Below are 27,126 nucleotides of genomic sequence, written 5' to 3'. Positions count from 1 at the left end.
CATCAGCATCCCGCAGCATCCCGCAGCATCCCGCAGCATCCTCTCGGCTCTCATTCCGAGACGCGGGCGGAGGGACGTGCGCGTAACAGGTACGGTGCCGCAGAGCCGAAGCCCCATCCGCGCGTAAAAGCGCGTGGTGATTCCTCGTGGGGGGGTGATGAGTGGAAGGGCTCGTCGTGATGCAGGGTGAAGACGATGTTCACGGTTTAAAGTGGAAGCTGGACCAGTTGCCGGATCACTGCCGGTATGGGGATTCCCATTTTACTGCGTTTTCATGGTATTTTATATATATATATATATTTAATTGTATTGCATGTTTGCTTTTAAGCATCATAGTGAATAATTCATGTGCACGGAGGGCGACATATTTGTTATTGATTATAATTGAAGTTTGGTAGCATTGTCCATATGCAGTCAATTTGAAATAGATTTTTTTTGGAGGGGGGGGGTGAGAAAGCGTCACACTGATAATTTATACTCTGTGGATTTGGCTGAACCCCCCCCCCCCCCCCCCCCCTACTTTTTGATTTAACAGAAGATGAATCCATAGGTCTGTTCTGAAGGAGCTGGAGGGAGTGGAGTCCACCTCACGTTATCATGCAGAGGAGCTGAGCTGAGGACGATGTGTCGAGCAGAATCCTGGAATGTGATGCACAGCTAAACCTTGGGGAAAATAATGAATTTTTCCACGGACCGCCAGAAAGCCGGGTTACTGTTTAACCCGTGGCAACCCCAGAATGCATCGCTTGGTGGAGCGGAGGACACGGACAGTGATTTCTCATCGAACGGGGGCAGCGAACTGGAGACCCTCTTTCTGTTAACCATTCATGAGCCCACCACCATCGCTCTCACGGTGATGTACATCCTGGCATTTATCGTGGGCTTCACGGGCAACGTCATGTCCATTCGAGTGCTGACGAGCAGGCGGAGCAAGAGGCTGCCGGGCGTGAGCGCCACGCGGAGTTTACTGATCAACCTGGCGGTGTGCGACCTCATGGTGGTCTGCGTGTGCATGCCCATCACGCTGGGCCACAAGATTTACACCGCCTGGGTGTACGGAGACTTGTTGTGCCGGGCGGTGCCTTTCATTCAGGCGGTGTCCGTGTCCGCCAGCGTCCTGAGCCTGACGGTCATCAGTGTGAACCGCTACTACAGCGTCCACAGCCCCCTGAATGCCCGCTCCTTCTTCACCCGGCGGAAGATCCTCTGGACCATCTTTGTGGTGTGGGTTTTGTCCTCTGGCATCTGTGCCCCCCTGATATTCATGAACAAGCGCGACGAGATCCCTCTGATTGGGGACATTGTGTTGCCAATATGCCGTGAGATCTGGCCGCAGGCGAAGCTGAAGCAGGTCTACAACGTTCTGCTCTTCGTCACCCTCTATTGCATCCCGGTGACCTTTAACCTCACCATCAGCTTCCTCACTGGCCGGAAGCTGTGGCACGCCTCTCGAAACTTCAGCGACTTCGACCCCCACAGCCAGGCCATGAATTCTTCCCGCCTGAAGATGCGTAAGAAGATTGCCAAGATGGTGGTGGCACTGGTGCTCCTGTTCGCCGTGTCCTGGCTGCCGCTGTACGTGGCGGACATCTGGATCGACCACAGGCAGCACCCCCCTCCCTGGGTCTTACAACTCCGGCCGTTCGCGCAGTGGCTGGGCCTCACCAACTCCAGCCTCAACCCCATATGCTACTGTTTCATCGGGGACCTCTACCGCTCCGCCAAAGAGATCAAGTCAAAGTATCACCAGAGACTCGTCTCGTTCCTCAGTTCCTCCAGCAGCAGCACCACGTTCACCGGGACGTTCTCCTACAAGGGGCAGATGTCCTCCCTGCACCAGGGCGTGGCCTGCCAGGCGGCTGAGGACGCCATGTCAGACTGGTGTTCCCACACAAGTGCGTTTGATAACCATAGGCAGATTGTGTGTCTTCACAGCATTTCAGACCGGTCGGGGTCGAGGAGCACACCGGACTTAAGGGAGCAGTAAATGTGTGCGTGAAATGGCCTTGAAAAAAGATGGATGGACGCACAGTGACATCCGGTTACATCAGCATTACAATATGGAAAATGTAATATGGCCCAGTGCTTAAACACACCAGGAAAAAATGTGTCTTGTGTTGCACCTAAAAAGCAAACTTATTTTATGCTATTATTTTTTGTCTTATTTTGTGCAGGTTTTGTGACTAGAGCTGCGTCAAAAAAACATTAAACATGAATGTGTCATAAGCAAAAAATAATGTTATATCCATTTAAAAGAGGTATAGTGTATTTTTTTGTTCTTCCACTGTTCCATGCACAGTGTTATCATCGTCCATTCATGGGTGGGGGTTTGTACTAATTTATAATTTGCCTGGTACAGTTTGTACTGAATAAAAGAGAATAAAGATTTTGGGTATATTTGAGAATGTGACTCAAGGAATGCCACCTAATGGGTTGAAAACTGTTGTATTTTATATTATGCTGATGTAAGGGTTCGCAGGGTTAATTAAAACGGGATATTGCGTCATAGACCCCATCTTTGGCATGCTGAAATGTGCCCTCTGATTCCTTACATAATGCAGACTCTGCAGATGAAACGCACCCTCGCAGACACATAAAAATGCAGGGCTGAGTGTGACATTGACCATTCAGTGGGTGTATAGCAAATTGCGTGAATAATCCATGTCCTCGGTGTGATCTAAATAAAATATGATGTTGATACAAGCAGATTAAACACCATTTTTGTCTGCTGCGTTTGTGTGTAAAGCTGCTCTAAGGCATACAATGCACATCCCGGTGGCTTCTGGCTGCTGGAGATGCTGACGGAAGCCGTGAAGAAAAGGGGTGGGGATTTGAAAGGAAAATCATTTTTCACTATCAACTTGAAACTTTACGGCAGTGAAGAATTGGGATAATAATCACCCTGAATTTATAAGAAATGCGTGTTACTGTGGAGAAATGGGCTTTTCACCCACAAAAGGCATTGCGCATATATGCAGAGGCCTATTCAGATATTCATACCTCCATTCATAGAGGCAAGTGATATTATAGTCCCCCAGCAGCCCTTCTTCCACCGCAATATAAAAAAAAAAGTTTTCCCCCTATCATCTGCGTCAGTCACTTGCTGCATGCACGCATGTATTTAATTAATGTAATTCATCTTAAGAGGGCTATGGGAAGGGGCGGAAGCGTTCCAGTTGTAGGGGGCCTCGGCGTGCACATGCATAATATCTAATTTCATCGTCAGCACCTGACAATGCCAATGAATCTTTCACAGAGACAGCGTGGAGCGAGGAAAACAAGTGCTCTCATCATCCTTACACATGCACTGTCATTTATACAATTTAATTCTAAAAATATTTTATGTTATCATAAGGTGAAGGGGGGGGGGGGGGGGGGGGGGATGCTGTGTTGGTTGCATGTTTTCATAGGTTTACATATACCACAGTTTAGGGTAGTTGAGAAATGTACATGAGAAAGAAGACATGAAATATATTTAAATAGAAAAAATGAGTAACAAACGGTCATTGACCAAGTTGGAAATAAGAATTTTATTTGAAATCATACTTGTTTGGGACAACAATAATAATCAACTGACCTTTTAAAGTGACAAACTTGCAACACAGAATTCCACTTGACCTCAAGACTAACTGTTGCTGACAAAGTTGCTCTCTACAAGTATGCCAATATTAACAGATATTTCCAGCTACCAAAGTCATTTACGTGATCAACAATACCAGGGCTGGATTTCTGTCAGCTGATTGCATGTCAACGCACAAAATTAATTTGGTCTCAGCCATCGGCCTTTATTAAGCAACACAATACAATACATAATATAAAAAACTATGCAATATAAACAATAGTAGATGGAGGAGCTGCTGGGCCACATATTTTTACTTATTACTTATCATGACTAGAGGAATAATTGTTTTTAAATGGGCGGCTGGACATCAGAATTTCCCTTGAGGGTAAATAAAGTTCCTATCTATTTATCTATCTATGTATCTATCAACCATGAAGTGGATGGAGCATGGGATGTGTGAGATCAGACCACAGCAGTATTACAGCTGTGTAGCAGTGAGATAATAGTCAGTAAATTTAGACCAATCTCCTGCCATTTCAAAGCTTCCTAAAAAAAAACGATCAAAATGGAATAACTAATTAACTGGAAACTGATATGCAAATGACAATGTCTAATGTGTAGATAGCTTTAGATAACTTAACAAGGATTTGTTTGCATTTGCATAGAAGCAATAGAAAATTAAAGTGTAGATTTTCTCATTCCTGTGTTGGACAGGTGGGCGAGTCTTGTTATTGGGTGGGTCGGCTCGGGTCGAGTCGAGTCTGCATTGTCCCTTGGAGCTGGGCCCAATCGCAGAGCATTTTTTAGCAACAAGCAGGCAGCCTGACATGGCTGGCATTTGATCAATTTTCTGTTCAGTACATCCATGATGAACGATGTATGCAGGCTCTGTAATTATGTTTCGGTGTATGCAGGCTTTGTAATGGCCTGTGAGTGACGTTCAGAAGCTGTTGAAAAAGATTCTTTCGAAATGAGACTCGTCAAAATGAGGAATGTTACCACTGTTCCCTAAAATGTTTTTTTTTTCTAGATGAGCTTTTTGGTGTCCAGTATCTCAATTTCTTTGTCTTTTTTAAATTGTCTTAAATTGTTTTAAATAAAGGCAATGTACTCATATATTAAATTCATTTAGCTGTAGCTGAGACGTGATCCCAGTGATCCCATGTTTCATCTCTTTTTCCCAGTATCTGGACACACTTGACACGTAGAAACGGACAAAATTATTTAGCAAAGGGGAGCAAATGCCTTTCCTTCACTACTAAATCAAAGCCACTACAGAGAACAGCTCATATGAAACATGCCTTAGTCAACATTTCTTGCCAGCAATAGCTTTACACGTTTCTGTACAATGACGTAGGGCCTTTCTTTCTTCCTTTCTTTCTTCTTTTTAATGAGATCCATAGCCTCTACTGCCAAAAATAAGCAAGAAGATGATTACACAAGATTTCTCTGTAAGGCTTTGATGTGTGCAAATTAGATTTGCACCTCATTTTCATGTGTAATAGTGGTTTTATCTGATCAATGTTTCAAAAAAGCAACTCCAATAAGAAAACTAAGAAATCTTTTGAACAAATTATTTGATGAAAAAGAGTCTGAATGTTTCACTGTTTTGATATATCACCCAGCGTGATTTGTGATGATTTGAATAACGTTCCTCCCGTACCTGAACATTTTATGTGAACAGAACTGTTTGCTAGTGGCTGGCTATTTGAACCCTCATGACATTTATTTCCAGTTGGACATGAAGATGTGCCTAAAAAAGCGCCGTCTGGTTTAGTAAATGGCCTTACAATTTCCAGTTTAGACAACGTTTGCTGATTGTGCACACAAAGAAATGTGTCCTCTGCTTTTTACCATCACCCTTGGTGAGCAGTGGGCAGCCATGACAGGCGCCCGGGGAGCAGTGTGTGGGGACGGTGCTTTGCTCAGTGGCACCTCAGTGGCACCTTGGCGGTTCAGGATTCGAACCGGCATCCTTCTGATTACGGGGTCAATTCCTTACAGGCCAACACTGCCCTATATTATGCCGTATGTATCTATGAACAAACTTTATAAAGAAATGTTGATTTATTTATTGATATGTACATTTCAAATTGTCCTCTGATTAATGATTGCCACCTCACATACATTTTAATCAATGTGCAACACCAATCAGCATGCAAAGGTGCAAAGTGGGTTTCCTTCAAAATGTTGTTTTGTTGAGAAGCAGAAAGCCAATCTCCTGCCATTTCAAAGCTTCCTAAAAGAAGGTGGTTCCAGAGGTGGTTTCAGGTGATGGAAGGGTAATTTTCACACTGACTGTAATCATTATCTTGATGATTATTGTTGCCTTGTTATATTTATTCATATCAATCCTATATCCTTAAACTAGTGAACAAGTCTCAAGGGTGAGATTGAGGGAGCAGGATCGGTTGTCATAGTTTGATTGATGACAGGCGTCGCCATGGAGACACCACAGACCCTTTGTCATGGCTGGGTGGCAAAGATGACAGCATAATCATGACCTCTGTCTCAGCTCACGCACCGCGCCGCCTTTTGCTTTCCGGCCCAGTGAGCGATGCCTTCCATTGATTCAGTTATTCAGGGCAAAAACATTAATTTCTGCAAATGCTTCCTCGCCATAGAATAAGGAATGGAAACTTCACTTAATTGAGGTTGGAGTAACATTTGTACTCCCAGGATGACTCAGAGCAAATAAAAAATTGATCCCATGGCTGAGCGGATCGTTGCGCACCACAACAATCGCCTTCGGTTAACTTCCACTCAACTTCCAGCATCAAGTCTGAACGCAAGGCAGCAGCCCCTGAATAATCAATGTTGGAAAGGACAGCGCATCCTTGGGGCGGGGCTCGCCGTCCCCGGATGCGCTCCACAGCCGGTGCTGCCGATTGAATGGACACCATTTGCTTGGGTCACCCTGTGAGATTGTGTTACGTGACAATTCTTTACCTCCGACCTCTTTTCCATTAACCCCGGCATATTACTGAAGCCGTGATGATCCACAGAGCCAAGGTTGTGGTGTGGAATGAGGTGAAAGCCGAGGGCTCGGGTGGCGTTTAATCATTTTTACTTGGATGCAGTTCACATTATTTCCCACTGACCTGAAATGGCACTTTTGTATGGGTTAAGACCTTGAAGAATGTGTATTGACAGTAAAAAAAAAAAGCTGGACCTCTGGTCCACAACTCTGGTCCAGGTTCTTCTGCAACAGGCTGTGAAGGATAACAATGAATACAACAAACGCTACATTCATCTGGTACACACAAGTACGCAATGAGATCCATTTGCTGAAACAAAGGACCATTCATCACGCTGGTCAGTGTGGAGACCAAAGGGCAACGTTAATGTAGCAGAGAGAGACGAGGAAATATGGGCACTCTGGGCTACAATTACTCACTGTCTGGACACCTCATTTAATAGCACATCCGTACCTTCTTATCAGCGTGAAACAAGTGTGGCCAACATGAACGATTGCTGCCTACTGTGTAGCAAAACTGAGCACATCAGCGTCATAAATTTGTCATATCAGTTGCATTCTTCTGTGTTTTTTTTTTTTCTTAAGATAAGACACAAATAGCACGAATAGAACAGAACATTAAATAACATATTTTCTCTCCACACTGTTGTGTAAGAAAATGAGGATCTGACAGCAAGCACAGCGTTACCTGGTTCATCTCACTATTACCAGACTTCACATTTTACTGTAAATGTGGGATTTTTTGGGCAATGCCTCAAAGCGACGTGGTCTCACACCTCCAAGGTTATGAGTTTGAATCCTGGCTCGCACCCTGTGTGGTCGCAGAGCTTGTATGTTCTCCCCGTGTTGGCATGGGTTTCCTCTGGGTGGACCAGCTGTCCATAGACATGCACAATAGGTGGATCGTAAGGGTGAGTGTGTGTTAAAGGGTGGTGGGCTGGCACTTGAAAGTGCTTCATGAGTACAGATGCACCTTCTACTGAATCCAGTTATTTAGTAGAATGGTTTGGTGATTGTATGATTAGATTGGTTATAATTTTGGGAAATGGTCTTTTTAGATTAGATTCATCTTTACTGTCATTGTTTACAAAGCTAATAAAAATCATCTCCCCCCCAAACTTCATTCATGAGCTCCACTTCACGGAGTACTATTTTGACCTGCGCCAGAGAAGATAAGTGTTGTGTAATACAGGAGGACAGAACATCCATCAGTCAATTGGTGCAGGAGGGGTGGGGGGAGGGCTGGACCACTTGCCTGGACACATCTGCGCCGATCCTGGGTAATTTCCTAGGATTGAGAACCGCCAGCTGGCACCCTCAAGCTGCCAAGTCAAGGTCAGTTCAGAGTGACTGCGCACTCCGGAGGAGGTCTGGGTACCGTTCCTTCCTCTTGTCCGTCTCAAAACGCTGAAGCAAACTGACAAGTTCCCACAGTTGAAGAGTTCGGAAAACCTTCCGTCAGGATCTGGAGAAGATGAGATCCTGACATGACACGAAGCCGCTATTTGTCACCAACTGCTGCTGAGTTCATAAAAAAAATGTTGGGAACTGTTCAGCAGGGGGGCGAGGGGGCGGCCGGACACGAACGAACATGTCAGGGCTGCCCTTTAACTAGGGGTTGTGAAAAAGAGTAAATATGAACCAAATGTGGTTATGAAGTGTGGAACGTTTGCCATTAAAGTCTCCGGATAATCTTTTTTAACCCAGTTTGATTATGCAAGCCGTGGGCGGATGTGTCACAAGCACGCATAACCGGAGTGAACCCGCCAGAGTCGGGGTTGACATGCAAACCCCGCCGATCACTTTTGCCCTTGAGACATGTCGAAGTTATTCAAGGCCTCTGCTGGAGATGACATTTGTGGTGCCCATGCTGTCTCCTCGCTGGCTCGAAGTCAATCAGGGCGAGGACACAGAGGATCGCGCTTGGCAAGGAGCGGGGAAAGGCCTGAAATTACCATCCGACGCATAATGCTTTCATTAGCATAAGGATTATATTTAGAAAAGAACCATGCAACAGTGGGCAAATGCTAATTAGAGTGGCACAACTGATAGCCTTCGAGGGAACATCTCCACAATCCTAAATGAGTTTTGAAGTGATAGCCGCGCGGCGTTGAGCAGACCAGTGGGACGGTGAAGCTTGGCGTGTCTTCCGAGATCCATCAGCAACCCTTATTCAATTAACTCAGGGATGCGCCTAGGGCGCATATCATTTAAGGTGAATTAAACTGCCTTTCGCAATTGCTTTGTCCAACAAGCCCTTAGGCCATCCAGAATCATAAAAAAGCAGATTTTTTTTTTCATCCAGATTTGGATGAGCAAATAAAATGTGACAGTATGTCAGCGTGTCAATGACAAAACTACGGGGTGCATGGAGAAAAATCTACTCACACTCACTCACTTTTCATAAACACTTAGTTGAAGTCCATCCTGGGACACGCTTTTCATATTGCAGGGCAGTTATAATAAAATTTGAGCTAGTTTTGACATTCATGCACCATTGATTCAGCGCCAGGACACTTTGCCACTCTGTCACTCAACAGCAGTAAAAGACTAAATTAATGTGTGTGTGTGTGCGCGTGTGTGTGTGTTATCTACTTTAAATCAATCTAAATAGTGAAAAGCGAGTGAAAGCGAGAGAAAAATGTAGACATTGTTTGATTAAACGTGGTTTAATTCAATGGCTTCTGTAAAAGGTTATTCCCACTCCTGTTATCATATAGTTCATTATGCCCTCTTTTCCACAGATAACCACTTACTTGAGCTTATTCCAGAGCATTTTATATGATATTATGCAGAATAGTGCAGTTGATCAGCAGAATGACTGTTACTAAGAAATGTTCATCAACAATGATAATTTATGTGTGCCATTCTATTGTATCAAGTATTCAAGTGAGAACTGCAGAGAATTCGAGGATACAAATTCTGCACCATACCATACACCGCAGGACATATCTATATTATACAATCATAATATAACTGCAAAGTACAATTCAAATTTTACATAAATATATATATTTTCAAAATAGAAAAACTACTACTGTATGAGTGTCTTAACATCATCGCTGTCTGGTGCTCAGCGTAAACTTCAATATATCAATACTAGAGGGCAGCTTATCTATAATTTATCACTAAATAAATTCCCACAATATATCGATTTAGCCCTCCGCCTTACTGACGCAAAAAGTGGTTGCTGTACAATAAATATCAATTCTGCCTCTGGTTAAATATTAATCACAGGATAATATAAGCTCAGCTAGTTTTAAAAGCACATGTTACAATATTCAGACAAGTTTGCGCACGTAATGCGTAGTGATAATCCATGAGGCCTGATGAACCCATAGAGCTAAAACATGTCCCTTTGTCCCGGTATAACTGAAGAAAAAAGAAAAAAAAATCCTCATGTGCACCAAGAGTCTTTTCTATAACTAAAATCCATTTCATTGTTTCAGCGTGCACTCAAAGAGGAAATCTTTTATAAACGTGCAGTACTCTGCAAACCAGTGAAGACAAAACCACTGTCTATCAAACCTGCAAGCAATTTGGTTAACATGAGTCCGTAGCTCCAAAATTGCTCGGACTGCCGGTGTTGTCACCGGAGCTCTAAGTCAAGGCGAAAGGCAGGATTGTGTTCAGGACCCTGAAGATGATCTTTAGAAAACGCGGAGTCAGAACACCTGGACCCAATGCTGACCTTTTTCTCCCCCCAAACCACGCCTGCCTCACAGCCTGCCTGCTCATATGCATTAGTGACCCTCATGTCACCTGGTACCTCGGCAAAGAAAATGGCAAAAAGAAAATAAAGGCAGAAAAACAAAAAAATGGACACTTTTGTCAGTGCAATTTTCCATATGTGTGAGAAGGATCTTGGCTCTTTGTGACAGGGAACAACACAACACAGAACACTGATTTATATTGTGTGATGCCTTACACCCCCCCCCCCTTCCCAAACGTGATCAATCCTGGAGACCTACTGCCACCTAGTGGTGGGCACTGTTTTATGCATCAGGGACAATATTAAAACGCGCATTACCACTAAAAGCATAAAAAATATATATTTTGTATTTTGGTTGTTTCTGGAGATTTATTATGTGTGTGGGTAGCAGTTGGGGGAATGCAGTGACCCATTTACAGTTTGGGAACCAAACAAAATACATAAATCGAGGACTCTTGCAAAATGAAACGTAGTTCGTCATCTTCACACAAGAGTAAAGACCAGAGGTTGAAAACATGCTCCATCTTTTATTAAACATCATTGAATGTGACCGACTGGAGATTGGTAGAACATGATCTTATCAAATAAGTAAAGGAAAAAAATGGCAAACAACGGCAAAAAAAAAAAAAAAAAAGTCATGACACCATGCTTTGATGTTCATTCGACTACTTGACTTAAATAATAACACATAAATTGACAGTAAAAACCCAAATGATAATTTGATTACAACCATGTGCTTTAGTGTGGAGAAAATATCTCTCTTTTTAAATTTTATTTTTACCAATAATGTCCCCTGAAACTAGGCATCCCATGCAACAAACATGTAAAAGAGGTCAAGTTCAGTGCTGTGGCACAGAATGATTTACAAAATCACAACACAAGCATAGGTACAGTATAAGAAACTCCCTTTTGACCTAAAATGGGTTACTAATGTTCCGTAACCACAGAAAAAACTGTATTACAGTGGGGGCAAAAATACACTTGACAAATTTCAAGAACATTATTTAACATCAGTATACATAAATACTCTATTTCATTAAAATACCTTATATTGAGTTCCTAAAAGGACATCTGTTTTGGTTCATTAAATAAAATCTTATAAAAATATCTTCACCATCCTTGGAAAACGTGATTCCCTTTGGCACAACAGTGCAGGTATCGTCCACAAGGTACAACTCTCTGTACATAACACTGAGGGCCGACCTTCATACGGCCATGTTCCATCCAGGTGGCAACAACCCCGCGGTTCGGCTCTTTCACCTGTTCCCCAGTATATCTATACTTCATGGAGTACAGAAAGACACACAAATCTAATGCTAAAAAAACATTACCAAATATACAGAAAGGAGGTGAACAATACTACAGTACTCTGTGCAAAGTGCATCACATGATGGCATCTTAAAAGGAAACAAATAACATTGGAGCGTCCCAAACATGTTATTACAGTAGCATACGTGAGGATGTATGCAATGGTTTCACTATTTTTGTGCTTCATCTAAGTTCAATACTCACAGAAACCAAAACCAAATAGTGAATTTAAAACACAAAACTATTAATAAAAAAAAATCTTTAAGTCAATGAGGTCCTTAGCACAAAGATTTCCTCCTCTGTTAAAGAGTAGAACATTTTGAGGGTACTGAAAGGCACACAGTCTCAGTTCAAATTCACACAAAACTTGAGGAATGAAGCCCACCATGAACACCCACAACACTTACGCCACTATTTTCAAACTGGTGCTAAATGTTCGCCAGTGCAAGGTCAAGTGTCACCAGGATTTCCGTAACATGAACAAAGAAAACGTGAATCGGTGTAAATCATCCAGAATAATGAAATTGTAGCATGCGTGTGTGTTTGGGTGTGTAGACTTACAAAAACATCATTGGAGTTGACGGAAATACTTACGCACCAACAAAAAGGGAAGTTATCTTCAATCAAGATACAGATGACCACCGAGCGGCTCTTTGACCTTATACTGGCGAACAAAGCCAACGCTTAGCGGCAGTACAAAAAAAAGAAAAAAAAGAGCCCAAAATCTTTCAAGTTTCAAATCCGAGTTCACTACTACATCCTGCGGGTGCGGATAGTACAAGTAAGCAACGTTACGATCAACGCATTTTAACAAAAATGGTTGTGCTGTGCATAATCACTGCATATAGTTCAAAAGATGATCTTCACCTCATACTTCGAATAAAACTTGTAAATAGCTACTGTAGCTACTTTCTTTTTTTTTTTTTAAAGTGCTTCCATGTCTCACACCCCCCATCAAAACAACGTATGAAAACGTTTAGTCGGCTGTAGCACACACACTTGCACATGTTCTGAAATCGTGGGTTTCTGATGTTGAGTGATGCATTTGCAATCTGGGTATGCCTCCGTGTAAAAGTCTGAAATAATTCCTGAATAAACCCAAACAAACTGGACCTCAGGATTTCTCCTAAAAAAAAAAAAAAAGTTAACTGGCTACACTTAAACTTTCCACATGAGCACCGAGATCCAGCATTACAGAAGAAGCCTTTTTAATCGAGTAAGAGTTTTTCCGGTCTCATATAGCCGAACAGTCTGAAGTCGGCCTCGTAAAGCTTGTAGAGCTCCCGCCTGGACTCATAGGGGATGTGGGCGAACCAGTCCTGCTCCCAGCTGCTCACTGTCTTGTTGTGGTGGCTCGCGGGGAACTGGACCACATTGTCCACGCGCAAAACCCGCAGCAGGTGCTCCGCGTCCTCGTCCAGGGTCTCCAGCTTGCCCACGAAGTCGTAGTTGATCTGGCAGGGGTGGCACAGGCGGTACATCTGCCTCCAGTGTTCGTTGAAAGGCGCCTCGCTCTCGGTTTTGGGGTCCAGCAAGTACCGGATGAAGTTTGAGAACGTGGGCTTTATGCCAGCAGCAAACGCGTCCACCACCGAGGCTGGCGGGTCGGAGTAGTTGCCGAACCTCTTCAGCATGACTACCGCGAACCTCTTGTAGAACTCCTCGTTCTCCTGCTCGAACTTGTTCCTGTAGGCCGAGATCAGCCTCACGAAGGGGTCGCGCACAAACAAGAACTTGGTATACTTTTTCAGCTTGATCTTCATCAGGTGCCTGGAGAACTTCCCGTAGCGCTTCCAGAACTTGTTGAAGGTGAAGTGCAGGCTGCTGTTGTGAATGAGCTCTGTGGGGACGTCCACAGGGTCCTGGTAGGGAACGCCGTCCACCTGGAGACTCTCACTGAGCACTATCATGATGCGTTTCCAGTTTGTGCACGCCACCTTGGGGACGTAGCAGTAGATGATCCCGTGGCGGTCGTCCACGATCAGGTGGTCCAGCTCTTTGTTGGGGATGTCGTCAAACGTCCTATTCTTCCCGGGGAAGTCCAGAGAGCTGTTGCTACTGCACAACTCGCGCACCAGCAGCTTCCGCCTTTCCTGCCTTTGTTTCAGCTCCGTGGCAATGGGAGCCAGGTGGATCTTCCACTCCCGCCTCGGAACGAACCTTTCCTCCGGCTTGGACTCCGATGACTGGTTCTGGGATTGGCTGGGTGGGCTTTCTCCCCTCACCTGTTCCGTAGGGTCGGCGGTCCCTTCCAGAAACTGGTTGACAAACGCATCGATGTCCGACAGGAACGAGTTCCCCTGCTCGTTTTCCCCCTTGTGCTTCGGCCCGTGTCCCGCGGGGGGCGGCCGGGACGGGTGAGGCCCGGAGATGGTGGTGTGCAGGTAAAAGTGGGTGGCTCCCACGTCATCCCAATAAATAATGATCAACAGGATCATGAACACCGAGCCCAGGATCAGAAATATGCGGAAAAGTCTTGATGTTCCCATTTTCTCTGGCTTCGACGGGGAATGGTATTCCATTCTCACCTCGGCTCCATCTCAGCCGACCGATCTCCACAGAAGCGGGAACACGCCGCACCTTCTGCTGGAAAAAGAAAAGGGGAGATGTCAGCGCCGTAGCAGGGACCTCACTCTCCAAGACGCCGTGCAGTCAACGTGACAGTGACAAGTTCTGCGCCAGGAGGAACGATGAGGCACTTCCAAAATTAGCACCTCTGCTGCTACCTCTGCCCCAACCAGGACTACAGAAGAGAATGCAGGAAGCAGCTGGACCTGTGATTACCCCTCTGTGGTGTCTACCGGGTCATTTCGGGAAATGTGAGAGACAGATTCAGTTTTTAAATCGGTTCTGCTTTACAACTCGATAAGAAGACGGAAGACGGAAGACCACCACAGTCCAACCTCACGTGCCCACTTCTGCTTTTTCACATACATGCCTACATTTCACAGGATGGATCGAGAGGAGGGGGGAGAAGAACCGCGTCCTTTCACCCGTCGGAAAATTCATAGCAAAATTTTATTACCAGGTAGAAAAGGAGAAAGGATTTCAAGGCAAACATCTAAAATCACAAGAAGCTGCCAGTAAACCTGACGTGGCCACTCGTGACTGGAGGGGTTCACACCAAGTCTTCTCATGGTATAGAGAAGACACGCCTGAGACTATTCTAACAACCAGTTATGGTTTTATTTCCACAAACCGGCTTTCTGCAACTAAAAGGACATCTTGAGGGATTTCACAGCCTTTAATCTGTGAAAGTCATAAATAATAGATTTGACATTTTGCATATTAGGCCACATTTCAGAAACAGAAAGGGGAAGCTGTGCTGCGGTCAGACTAATGGCACCTTTGGAATGTTTTATGCCTTTTTAAAAGCATGCACGGTAAAAGTGAGAAGAAACCAGACTGACATTTATAATGGTGTTTTTAAACATACAATTATGTATATTGTGAAAATCAATTAATTAAATACATGTAACACATGTGGGCCTGTCTGTAATGGGAGCCCCTCTTTTTCCATTCACTTCCATTCATTTTCTGCCCTGTTTCGACCCTGTTTCAAACCGGAATGCCGGCTCCTGCAGCCAAGAATTTTGGTTTCTAGTTAAGTCTAGTTATTAATCGCCTCTCTTCATTCTTCCATAAACATGAATTCTGCATACTACATGTTCGGATTCCCTTTACTTTCAAAGCAGTCACAACACAGCCGTGATCATTATTGAATTTACTACCAAATTTATCTCTGACGGCATTAAATCAGGCGGCGAGTCTGGCCTGGATGTCGAACCTGTCCTGCCGTGGGCAGACCTTACGAGACATACAGCCTGCTATCCTGTGAAAACATTCATTTGTTCTCTACAACCTATAATATGATTAACTGTAATCAAAGATAATTGCGGCAGATTCACTAAACAGTGAGCGAGTACATATTTTGGACAGTCAGGTCCTTAGTGGCGCCAAATATTTGTCCCTTTTTAAATGTATAAAAAAACGTGATGATCCTCAGACCCCCATATGGTGAGACCATATGCTGGTGCGGTTGGACATGCAAGACAATGCTAGACATTCCTGCAAGACAAAGGCATTGATGCTATGGACTGACCCGCCCATTACCCAGACATGAGTCCAATTGAGCACATCAGGGACATCCACCAACACCAAGTTGCACCACAGACTGTACAGGAGTTGGTGGACGCTTTAGTCCAGGTCTGGAGATCCTTTAGGAGACCATCCACCACCTCATCTGGAGCATGTCCAGGCTTTGTAGGGAGGTCATACAGGCACGTGGAGGCCACACACACTACTGAGACGCATTTTGATTTGTTTTAAGGACCTTACATCAAAGTTGGATCAGCCTTGTAGCGTGTTTTTCCATGTTCATTTTTGAGCGTGACTCCAAATCCAGAACTTCATTCGTTCAAATCTGGGATTTTTTTGAGCAGTGTATATATAAAGTGCACAAACAAAATATCTCCTCTGCATGTAACCCATCACCATATATATGTTGTTTTTGTCTAAGAATGGTTTAAAATGCTAAATGACCTAATAATTCCTTCGTTTTCGTGTGTGACTGGGCGCCTTTGGAAAAGTTTGGCGACCCCGCTAGCTGACTACGTCCAGAAGTGAACCCCGACATGTCTGGGTGTAAGAGGCGCCCCTCCCGGCGCGGCGGGCGGCCAGCCTGGGTCCGGTAGGCCGCCATTCACGGTGGGCACCGGCAGCCCCTCGCCTTTAACCGGGGAGCCACAATCAGCCTCTTTGACACCATCACCGCGGAGGCGGCCAGCCAGAGCAAACGACGTTCTCTTCCATCTGCGTGAAACAGCAGCAGAAATACACGCGAAGCGCGGCGCGTTTTCGGCACAGGGTGCGCGGTCTGAAGATAATAAAACCGGAGTTTGTTCGTGTTTCTTCGCGCACAGGAGCGCCCCCCCCCCCCGAGTCGGAATAACGTTCCGTCGGACCACAAAGGTGGGAATTATCGCGATAACGCGGAGCTGCGCGATTTCATTTTATTTGTTTTTTTTTTATTTTCCTCCTCTTCATCGAAAATGTGGCGAGAATTGCGAGTAGCCGGACTCACCTCGCCGCGGGACTCCGGCTCTCTCCGAGGAAGGATGTGGAGAGCGAAGCGGGGTGTTTTGACACACCAGCCTGTGCCGAAATCGAGAACACGCGAAACATCGCGAGATTTCGGCTGCCCGCTACTCGAGCAGCGGAGAGGCAGCTTCTGGGTCACGTCGCTCCAGCCGTGCCGCATAATGTCTGTCTGCAGATCCGGGCGCTGGGGGAGGTCTCGTTTTTCATTTGAATGTGCATTCGACTGTTTCGTTTGCTTTGCGTGCATGAACATTTTCATTTACACTTTTAACACATCGATGGTGGCCTAGCGGTTAAGGAAGCGTCCCCGTAATCAGAAGGTTGCCGGTTCGAATCCCGATCCGCCAAGGTACCACTGAGGTGCCACTGAGCAAAGCTCCGTCCCCACACACTGCTCCCCGGGCGCCGGTCATGGCTGCCCACTGCTCACTCAGGGTGATGGGTTAAATGCAGAGGACAAATTTCACTGTGTGCACCGTGTGCTGTGCTGCTGTGTATCACATGTGACAATCACTTCACTTTAAAGATTTGCTTTCACGCTGCCTATATTAATCGGGTATAAATGAAGTGTGACTGAACGGCCCAAACAAGAAAGTACTTGTTACCACGGTATTTCTTTACATAGGAAATGTGGGGCTGGTTAAAAATCGGTGCTACTTACTCGTATACACCAGTCAGCCATAACATTATGACTATTGAGTAGGCCCTGGCCTCCACACGGTCAGACCCGGCCACCTCTTCCCACTGCATCTACACAGCGTCGTACACAACAACTGTGCCACCTTAGAAGCAGAAACAGCGCTGGGAATATACACTGGCTCAGCAGACAGTGTGGTGACCTCCAGCTTTCTCTTCCCATGTGTGAAGGGTGTGTCCCAGGATGGACTCCAGAATCCTCAACTCAGCTCCTAATTTAGCAGTAAAAGTCAGTGCGTGATTGAATCGCTCAGGGCAGCATAAAAATGCTCCAGTAAGCTTGGTGATGAGCAGTATATGCCCATTACCCCTCCTGAGTGTCTTTTTTTTTTTTTTTAATCTGGTTCACAAGGTCCCACCTGGAAGAGATGAAATTTCTATGGCTCAGTTTGAGAAAAGCGACCTGCGAGAAGCAGTTGTAGGCACATTTAATATAGCTTGCATTAGAGAAGACACGGCACCAAGATGCACTGGGTGGTAGTAGCCTAGTGGGTAAAACACTCGCCTATGAGCCAGAAGACCCAGTGCGTGGTGATGTTCTGCTGGGAAACCTCGGATCCTGTTGCTGCAAATGTGACATTTATTTTCCCTGTGACACCCAGAGATAAAAACAGTAATATTATGGCAGCAGATCCTGTTATATGACACTGACTAGAAGCAAGGGGGTATGTGAGAAATCCATGTTTATCCAGGAATTCAGTTACACGCTCCTGGGTATCCCCATCCACGATTGTGCTTCTGACTCATGAGCAACATTGGTCTTACTTGGCTGTGGTCAATTTCAGGTTTCTAAAGACATTATTTAGTTATTGGAGGAACTGTAACATATATTTAAAGAACACAAAGATTTAACCCAAGGCTGAAGCTTGATAATCATAATCTTTATTATCCTTGTAGCACATTTAATATTGGGTAATCTGAAAGGAGGAGGGTACAGACCACCATAGTGCTTTTTTAGCACACTAGAGTGCTTGCGAAACCTTCGCAAAACCTCCGACCACCAAGGCTCTTCTTTCATTTTCCACCGAGTGAACAGAGCGGTGCGAGGACAGTTCATGGCACACAGTGACATTGTGTAACTCTTGTGGCAAAATATGCATGTGAGAGGAAAGATCATTTTAACCCGTTAAGTTGGAGTCAGTGTTTTAAGAGACGGCAGACCGTGCTGGAACTGGAACAGGTGCCAGAAGAAGCAACCCACAGTGGCTGTGATTTCTCCCACTGCCGCAAAAACCAATATTAAAAGGCACTAGGCTGATGTCAGACAAGGATTATGTTGAATGGGTAAAAGTTGAAATTTCCCCGAAATGTGAAGAAAAAAGCGACCACCTTCCAGTCGCAGCAAACTCCTCTCAAGAAAACGGATCGCTGTGAATGGGAGAGAAGAGGAGGGAATAAAGCAGCATTTTAGAGTAGTATTAAATAAGGATGATATATGGCATTTAAAATCATAAACTCACATGAACATTTTGCATCAGGGTGAGTGAATTACGTACTATAGGGACTACTCTAGATCTCCAAGAGGGATAATTTCTTCACTGATGAAAAACTCAATGGTCTCCTCCTCCCAGTCCTCAACATTGCTGTCCAGTTCATCCGTGTCCACCCCTAAAAAGACAGGGAAAAGTGCTTTTCATATTTCAATGTATTTTCCAGGGCTCATTTTCATCGTAGCTAACAGAGAACATGGAAAATATTCTGGTGCTTTCGATTGACAAGTAAAACCCTAAAAGTCTGTCAATCACAAACAAAGAGTGCAAACCTCCTCTGAGCTGCAGACGCAGAGGCCTCTGCTCCTGGTACATCTGCTGAGCAGCCTCTCTGTACTTGCGGTAGTCCTCCATCATGGTACGCCTCTTGTCCACCAGTTCCTTTAGAACACAAGAATGGATCATGACAACACTGTTTGGGAGGAAATGCTCCAACTTAACTCATAAGCAGAAGGGGGAGGTCTTACTTTGGATGCTTTGGACTGGCTGAGACGATCTTTCTGCTCAAAGATCTTGGAGTATTTCTTCAGGTCCTTCTTGATGAGCTAGAGATGAGAAAATGACGTTTAAATGTCCTGTTAGACTGACGTGGTAACTCATGTGCGTCGTAAAAGTAATATACTAAAGAGTAAGCAAGTCTGGCGTGCTGCTTCTGGGGCAATGTCTGAACTTTTTCCGACTTACTTTGATTTGCTCCTGGCTAATGAGGGATGGCGGCCGAGGCCTCCACAGCAGCTGACAGAAGCGGTCCTTGTTGTTCTTCTGAAGGAGACGGCCCTGGAAGGTCCAGAGCCAGAAAGCGTTGTCCACCTGTAAAGAGAAAAGATAAAGTCAGTAAGATGAATTTACCCTGAGATTTAAGAACAGTCACGCTTTAGATTGTAATGGAGCAGAGGAGAGAAGGTCTCGTGCCTTATGGCTCCACCACGACACAGACGTCACCACATATCGACCAGTTGGATCCCATTCAACATCTGATGCCATGTAGTGCTCTGCGATGTTCATCATGGTGCAGTCTGACGTGTCCACAAATGCTAGCGCACCGTTCATACTGTGCATGAGAAGTAAAAGCAAATCTCACTTAAAATGTGAAAACGCACAATGATGAATGACTATTGAAACCATTTAGAGACAAATGCCATTACCTTCTTAACCCAGCCAAGACCAGAAACTGGCCTTGGGGGCTCCAGAAAATGCTGTTGGCCTGCTGCTTGTCAAACATTTCTATTAAGGTAATACAGGGGAAAAAATGAATACATGTTTCATGCAACAATTGGGGAAAAAAAAAAAAAGATCTAATGGGACACTTACTGATCAAATCAATTTTTCCATTGTTCTTGACATGGTAGAAAGAGGAGTTGATACGGGGGGACTCTCCATGAAGCACGGCAAATTTACTGCCATTTGGCTCCCAGGCAAAAGCAATGATGCTCTCTGAGAAGAACAAGTCGGCATGAAAACCAAAATGCTCATTCAAAGTAACCAAAAAAATAATATTTTACTGACCTTTCATCTCCACAACATCCACAGGAACCTGTTTCTCTCTCATGCGAAAGATCTCAAAGTTGGTGACCACGCCCTAAGGATGGGAGCATTAAAATAAATAAATAAATGACGCAATTATACGGCAAGTTTATTTCATGTTCTCTTTCGCCAGAGGTTTATTTACCTGTGTGCCTTTGGGTGTCCTGTCCACCTTAACACACAGGTAGTCACCATTCTTCTGCCAGTGGAGCTTGCAGTCCACAACGTTGAACAGGTTACGGACCCTGATCTCATGCCTGGATGGAAGCTGCATGAGGGTTACTCTGGCGGGGATGTCTTTATCTTCTGGCACCCAGAATGCAATGATATTGTCACCGGGTGACCAGGAGAAATCCCTAAAGTGCACAATATAAATAAACATGAACACACACATAACACTCGTAATGAAAGCATACCATGACGAGTGATCAAATCACAGACTTACTTAATCCCATTGATCTTCAAACTCTTCTTATCCAACAGTCCCATGGACTGTAAAAACAGAGAACTTGCTTAAAACACTAGATGCTCAGACCAAAAAATGACCACCCAAAAAGAAAACATCTTACTGGTGTTTCGTAGATGCTGAGGGTGTCCTGAGTCATTCTAGCAAAGAACTTCCCATCGTGACTCCACCTAAAAAAGAAAGGTCGGTCAGTTAGGACTAAATGGACATTTGAAATAAGAAGCAATACATCTTTATGCAAATTATCTTGTTCCTGGGTTAAGCCCAAACATGCAAATGCGCAGGTTTACTCATTTTACAACCTGATGCACCAGATATTTGCTCCACCCCCAAGCACATTAGAGTTGAAAAACCATTTGACATTTTAAAGGTGGCTCTTCTGGAGAGGCCTAAAGGAAGAAATAATTACTCACTTAAAGATGGGCCAATGGGCAGAGCTCTCGCAATGGAATCCTCTCTTCTTCTGGCCAGTCAGGACGTCCCAAATAATGATGGCCTGGGGGTCATCTTTTGTGTCCATAAGAGGACTGAATGTAACCACATATCTATTGATCCAGAAAAGAGACTTTATTTTCTTATCCAAAATCTGGTCAGATTATAACAAAGACATAACCATTTTAGTGAAATGTTACCGTTCACAGGGGGAAAAGTCAATGAGTTGCACGCCTTGATGGCTGAACCTCTGGATCTGCTTGAACTTCTCGCCTCCCCATAATGCAATGCCTCTCTGGTGGAATGTGGCGAGGTATGTCCCTTTTGGAGACCAGCGGACATACGTTTCAGTCCAGCGCTGGAAAGAAATACAGGAGTAAACAGAAGTAAATCCCATTCATGCCATCTGCATTCTTTTTTTTCCCCTTTCTTAAGCAAGAATACTGATAAAGAAGCAATCCATTCAGTATAAATACTAAAACATGACAAAAATAAAATGCAGTTATAGATTTCAAACTGATGGTGGAACAATCTTTATCAAGTACACACCGCTCTCTCCTCCACTGTGATTGCCTCTTTGGCATCATTGGAGAATATGCCAGTCCTCTCTCCAGATTCATAGATAACACTGTACTGGTCACGACAATCAGGATCCTCCATCCAGTGGCGCAGATTGCCCTAACACACAATCACAAAAAAAATACATTAATAAAATAATAAAACAATGAATAAACATGTGGACAGATGTATTTTTGATAAAAATATTGATATATTAATCCTTCCTCCCATCAGGGATCGCCACAGCAGATCAGCTGGTCTGGCTGTCCACACAACTGGCAGAAGTTTTACACCGGGTGCTTGCAACTGGCACCAACAAACACACGGTCGCACGCATATGTACTCACAAAATCTTTAAATGGCTGTTTCTCAGGTGCCTCCCATTCATCACTGATGTTCATGTACCTGAGAAAATAATATTCAACGGTCAATAACGTTGCACACTGAACTAAGTTTAATAATAATAAAAAAAGAAAGCATACTTGTCAAAATCTGTAAAAAGGTTGACTCGAAAGGTATGCTGCTTATCCAACTTGTAACCATCAGCATTCTTCACAGCTTCCTGGGCGTGGCTAGGTGCAGCATACTCTAGGAATATGTACCTACAAAAAAAGCAAGAGGCACAGATTAATACAAAAGCACTGGCTTCGATTAGCAATGCGAGGAAACCAGGAAATGTACCCCTTAGTCTTTCCTTCAGCCTCGGGGTAGAACTCATTGGTAATTTTCCCAAACTTCGAGAAGATCTTTTGGACAACATTTTTGAGTTTCTCCAAACGCTCTGGGCCGACCTGGGGTACATTGTCCACCACGATTACGGAGTCGATGCCGTCGGCCTCCTGGGGTCTGTCCCTGAGAACGTCCTCCAGCAGTTCTGCCAAAACACACGGGTGCAAACGTGACTCGGGTGGACCAGGACGAGATGGCACCATCATCCCTCACACAGATACATCAGCCAAGTACGAAATATGAAATATGTACTCGTCGTCCACTGTCTTGACAGCTGGAAGACATGTCCAGAGTAGTCCTACTAACCCCAATTTCGCCCCCCCCACCAAAAAAAAAAAAACAGATTATCAAGTAATCTCGGACTGACGAGAAACATCAGTCAGACAGATCTGTAGAAGAGAAAAACCCCACTTCCCTGACGACGAGTTAGCCAGGAGGCTGGCTAACCCCCTGGCTAAGCCGGGAAGTCAACTCAACTATAGTCTTAGCGCCGATAAAAAAAATACAAGTTCTGCAAACGCGACAGGAACGCCGCATTAAATGTAAACCCGATAACGCGTCGCAGGGAACCACGAACGCGTTCCGTCTGAGGCGCTAGCAGCTAGGCTAGCTGGCCGCGACGCGCTTATTGTTAACGGCGCGGAGGAGCAGGCCCGTCGTTCGCCCACCCTGGTCACTGATGTCGTCCTCGAAATCCTCCGGATCGCTGAACGACGGCTCGTCGCCGTCATCGAAGCCGGCCTCGGCCTCCATGTCCTCCGTGTCACGCATTTACCACGACAGCGAGTCTGGCGCTTCGCGGGCAAGATGGCGAATAAACGACGTTTCACGAGGGTGAAGCGAGGATTTTGCTCAGCACGCCATGTGCACGACACCCGGCGCCAACCATTCGGCGGAGCGAAAAGGAACGTACCATGTCCAGACAAGAGCTTTCAGTATTTCACGGAAGGTTAAACTTCTTTAATTTAGGTTTTCTCACTGACTAATCAATGGCAACTCTATGGTTTTGTTTTCCAAAATAGGAACAAATAAGTCATAGTGTTAAGTTTGGTATAAAAACGACCCATTGCGACACTACGCCCCTTATAGAAATTGGTCTCTCCCAACAAGGGCGTTTAGATACGATCCAAGAGACTGATCCTGGATCAGATATATTTAGTTGTTTAAGATTTATTACTTCATGCAGTGGTTGAGATTAACTGGTCCTAGATCCGCCAGAGTAATCCGCACTGACAGGAAGTTGAAACCACCCGAGTGGCGCTATGTGAATAGAAAATGCAGGCGAATACGTTAGGGAGGGACACATGGGTTCCATGTGGTCTAGCGTGATAACACCAGTTAATCTCACAGTGCTACAACCGATGTCTGAAAGTCGGCTACAACCGATGAATGGTTGAAAGTGTTCACGTGTTATAAACAGAAGGTCCCTGTTGACGCGACACTTCGCTTTCCTCCAAAACAAAGTAATCTACAAGTGTGAATTAACAGGACTTCTCTGACATTCACTCAGTTTAAATATCACGGGCGATGGACATTTAAATCATTAACGTGCAGCCTCGTGTAGTGTAGATGTACAGAATTCTCAACGCGTGATTTCCATGAAAGAGCAACAAGCCTTTTTTTTTTAAATGACAGTAATGCAGTGTCTCCAGTAGATGGCGCCATGGTATAAGAACTGGGTGTTGAGTGGCCAGTTTGGTTCCTTGTGGCCAGTATGGGTGGGGGGGGGGGTTAGTTTGACCTTGTGTATGAGAGGGCACTATGTGCATCTATGTGCAAAACGAGACTCAAGAAAAATATGTTAATAATAAATAATGCAGTTTCACTGGTGGTCATACGCTGGCGGTAGTGATTCAGCTGCCGCTTTCATGCAGCCTTTTGTTTGTTTTTTTTTTGACTCCGGTGATCAAAAAAAATTTGTGTGAAAAAGATGAGTCTTATAATACATATTGGCATATGGTGTTGTGTTGGAGGGACTGACTTACATAAAAATCAAGAGCAAAGGATTTTGAAACTTAGGAAACCATCCAATTTGTCTGCTCGGATAAATAAGGTGGAAAAAAAGAAAACAATAGTGAATATGTTACAAATCTACTCTCCCTGCACATTCGGCTTGTGAAAGACTCCCTTCATTTCTCACGAATTCTGGACTGGGGCATATTAAAGATCATCATGCATGTGACGATCACCCACAGCCCCCTTTTTAAATCAAAAGGTCATGCACTGTCTTTCCACATGAAGAAACATTCATAACGTTCTAAGACAGCATCCAAAAATAAGCAAGCAGATGTTCTCACAATACACAATCAGCTCATTCAATCACCTGAATTACTTGCATAGTTTATTAATTATTATATTATCGTCCTTGCTGCTGATGCTGACTGGAAAAGAAAGCCACAGACTTTTACTGAGATGGGTTTATGAAACCTTTTATTGCACAGGGACACCTTAAGATCCACACGTTTGTAAGCGTGGAATTGTGGGAAGCCAGGCCCCTGTTTATTATTCATGGACAAGTCCATCCAGTCAGGAGATGTCACTTTATTCATTTCGTTTGCTGTAAAGCAACAGATGCCGACTTGCACCCACTCTGTAGCAGACCATGTTCCAATCACCGATGTCACGGTCCAATCAAACGCACTGCATCTACTTTTCTCTTTCCATAAAAAGGCTTAGATATTCATGGGACTTTTTTCATTACCCAGGATTCCTCAAACACGTCTTAAACACACCACCTCTGCCCATGTTTACTCTGATTTGCACAAAACCAGCAGAGCTGTTGCAATTGTTTCCCTTCTTAAAGAGCCTCTTTTAATATCCTGCAGATATGACGGAACAAGAATGAAGCCAAAATCCCTTCTTCTGAAAACAATACTTGTGTCATTAAAAACCAACACCTTCAATGCATCATTTGAAGATGCCGGCTTTTATTATGCTGCTGTGACCAACATCATTTCAGGACACAAATATTGTCCTCCTGGTGTTAGTATCTTTCCAGGATGTGCGGCTGTGGGAGGATGTGCGCTTCTCCCGGTACGCGCGTGACAATGTATTGTGGACACAATATTGTTTCATATCACGCTTTGCTATGGCCTAATGCACAGGTCACCGTTCCGGGAGCGGAACGGAAAACTCGAGCACGTTGATTGCAGATTATTAAATATCAGAGTTCAGTTTTAAGTGCAATTAAAGGGAGCCCGGAGGAAGTGCGCGCATAACAGGAGTCATGAGTCACGTCAATAAGCCAGAGTTTGCATGGAGAAAGGGCCTTTGTGTTGTCAGACAGTATCTCTTAACGACCGGAGAGAGCTTGTCAAGAGTTCCATGATGAGTGTTTGCTCAAGTGTCTTTTCTTCGTTCCACCCAGAGCGAGGAAAGGCTTCTCGCAAAAACAGCTCATAATAAACAGCAATTTCAAGAATATGTGCGTATACTGCTAATGGCAGGCCTGAATCGGAATCTCCGCTTCCCAGTAAACGGACCTCGGAGCGCTGTGCCCACATGGGGTGCGACATCCTGCGCCTTGTAAATCTTGCATAACCCCTGTTTATTTTCTTACATTTTAACTTTTGAATTATGAAGCATACGAAGGAGGGGGGGGGCATTATTTATGCAGAAACCACAGTTTTTCTCCAAGCTGTGCAAGATTTAGCCAGTCTGCAGGAAATGAGCTCTTACCAGCTGTCGACATGTATTCTTTAAGTTACACGGCTGGGTCACTTCACATAAGAATGGGACGTTTACCGTGATATCCACCATAATTAGAATTTCATTTTTTGGTAAAAAGCAAACAGGACAGCTGGTGTAGATTGAGTGTAATGAATACACAGCAGAATTTAAATATGGAAAAGTTGACATATAATTGTATATATTTTTTAGTGTAAATTATGCAGGGGCATTGGTGGTGGCCTAGCGGTTAAGGAAGCAGCCCCGTAATCAGAAGGTTGCCGGTTCAAATCCCGATCTGCCAAGGTGCCACTGAGGTGCCACTGAGCAAAGCACCGTACCCACACACTGCTCCCCGGGCGCCTGTCATGGCTGCCCACTGTTCACTCAGGGTAATGGGTTAAATGAAGAGGACAAATTTCACTGTGTGCACTGTGTGCTGCTGTGTATCACTTCACTTTAAAGGTTATCAATAACACTGGACTCATGTGTATGAAGGAAATCATTTGATTTTTATTCATTTTTACCCCAATACATACTTTAAATCAATGTCAATGCTCTGAAGTGTTCATGAGGCATAGTAAGCATGTATTGTATAGTTTAAATATGTATATGTCTGCATGTACACATAAATACATATACACTCACACATACACACAGGACAGCAAGTATAAGGATGGACAAATTAACTTAACATAAAAGGCTTTTATTGCATTTCTACAATTCTTATATACAAAACAAAAAGTGTAATATAGTTAACCCATTTCAAAGTTTTCACACTTTTTACAATCACTGGACATGTTAGAAGAAAAAGGAAAAGATAAACATGTCAAAATGCATGAAGGCAGATAATAAACTCTGCAGTTAGTAGCCATCTTATACAGAAAAAAAAAAACAAAGAAAGAA

At 44.3% G+C, this 27,126-nt stretch overlaps 3 protein-coding genes across 5 annotated transcripts; 1 reads left to right on the top strand and 2 right to left on the bottom strand.

Moving 5' to 3' along the window:
* Positions 1-2,629, top strand: LOC114783706 (gastrin/cholecystokinin type B receptor-like). The gene is made up of 2 exons (XM_028969213.1): positions 1-244; positions 536-2,629. The coding sequence occupies exon 2, from the start codon at positions 677-679 to the stop codon at positions 1,985-1,987; it is 1,311 nt and encodes a 436-aa protein (XP_028825046.1). The 5' UTR covers positions 1-244; positions 536-676; the 3' UTR covers positions 1,988-2,629.
* An 8,352-nt stretch (positions 2,630-10,981) lies between these two features.
* Positions 10,982-16,729, bottom strand: LOC114783703 (carbohydrate sulfotransferase 12-like). Of its 2 annotated transcripts, none has more exons than XM_028969209.1 (2): positions 16,643-16,729; positions 10,982-14,145 (listed from the first exon to the last, which is right to left on the bottom strand). In XM_028969209.1, the coding sequence occupies exon 2, from the start codon at positions 14,079-14,081 to the stop codon at positions 12,768-12,770; it is 1,314 nt and encodes a 437-aa protein (XP_028825042.1). In that variant the 5' UTR covers positions 14,082-14,145; positions 16,643-16,729; the 3' UTR covers positions 10,982-12,767. The 2 variants fall into 2 exon arrangements, with proteins under 2 accessions (XP_028825042.1, XP_028825043.1); XM_028969210.1 differs by having other exon boundaries at positions 10,982-14,142; positions 16,643-16,714.
* Positions 16,730-18,215: 1,486 nt separating this feature from the next.
* On the bottom strand, positions 18,216-23,447 carry LOC114783701 (eukaryotic translation initiation factor 3 subunit B). 2 transcript variants are annotated; one of them, XM_028969206.1, is made up of 19 exons: positions 23,223-23,447; positions 22,507-22,699; positions 22,308-22,427; positions 22,173-22,230; positions 21,817-21,945; positions 21,468-21,625; positions 21,249-21,380; positions 20,939-21,005; positions 20,815-20,861; positions 20,515-20,725; positions 20,352-20,424; positions 20,157-20,279; positions 19,991-20,069; positions 19,758-19,896; positions 19,530-19,655; positions 19,313-19,390; positions 19,118-19,226; positions 18,816-18,963; positions 18,216-18,723 (listed from the first exon to the last, which is right to left on the bottom strand). In XM_028969206.1, the coding sequence occupies exons 1-18, from the start codon at positions 23,323-23,325 to the stop codon at positions 18,860-18,862; spliced, it is 2,049 nt and encodes a 682-aa protein (XP_028825039.1). In that variant the 5' UTR covers positions 23,326-23,447; the 3' UTR covers positions 18,216-18,723; positions 18,816-18,859. The 2 variants fall into 2 exon arrangements, with proteins under 2 accessions (XP_028825039.1, XP_028825038.1); XM_028969205.1 differs by having other exon boundaries at positions 18,852-18,963.
* Between the last annotated feature and the right edge of the window lie 3,679 nt (positions 23,448-27,126).

Source organism: Denticeps clupeoides, unplaced genomic scaffold (genome assembly GCF_900700375.1).
Source record: "Denticeps clupeoides unplaced genomic scaffold, fDenClu1.1, whole genome shotgun sequence".
In the NCBI taxonomy this organism is placed as follows: domain Eukaryota; kingdom Metazoa; phylum Chordata; class Actinopteri; order Clupeiformes; family Denticipitidae; genus Denticeps; species Denticeps clupeoides.
This window is presented reverse-complemented; position numbering and strand designations above follow the sequence as displayed.

Coding starts and splice junctions, on each gene's coding strand:
- LOC114783703 (XM_028969209.1), bottom strand. CDS start 14,081: ATGGAATACCATTCCCCGTCGAAGCCAGAGAAAATGGGAACATCAAGA.
- LOC114783701 (XM_028969206.1), bottom strand. CDS start 23,325: ATGCGTGACACGGAGGACATGGAGGCCGAGGCCGGCTTCGATGACGGC. Junction 21,946..22,172: donor AACAGCCATTTAAAGATTTT/GTGAGTACATAT, acceptor ATTGTGTGTTAG/GGCAATCTGCGCCACTGGAT. Junction 19,897..19,990: donor GTCTTGGCTGGGTTAAGAAG/GTAATGGCATTT, acceptor TCTCATGCACAG/TATGAACGGTGCGCTAGCAT.
- LOC114783706 (XM_028969213.1), top strand. CDS start 677: ATGAATTTTTCCACGGACCGCCAGAAAGCCGGGTTACTGTTTAACCCG.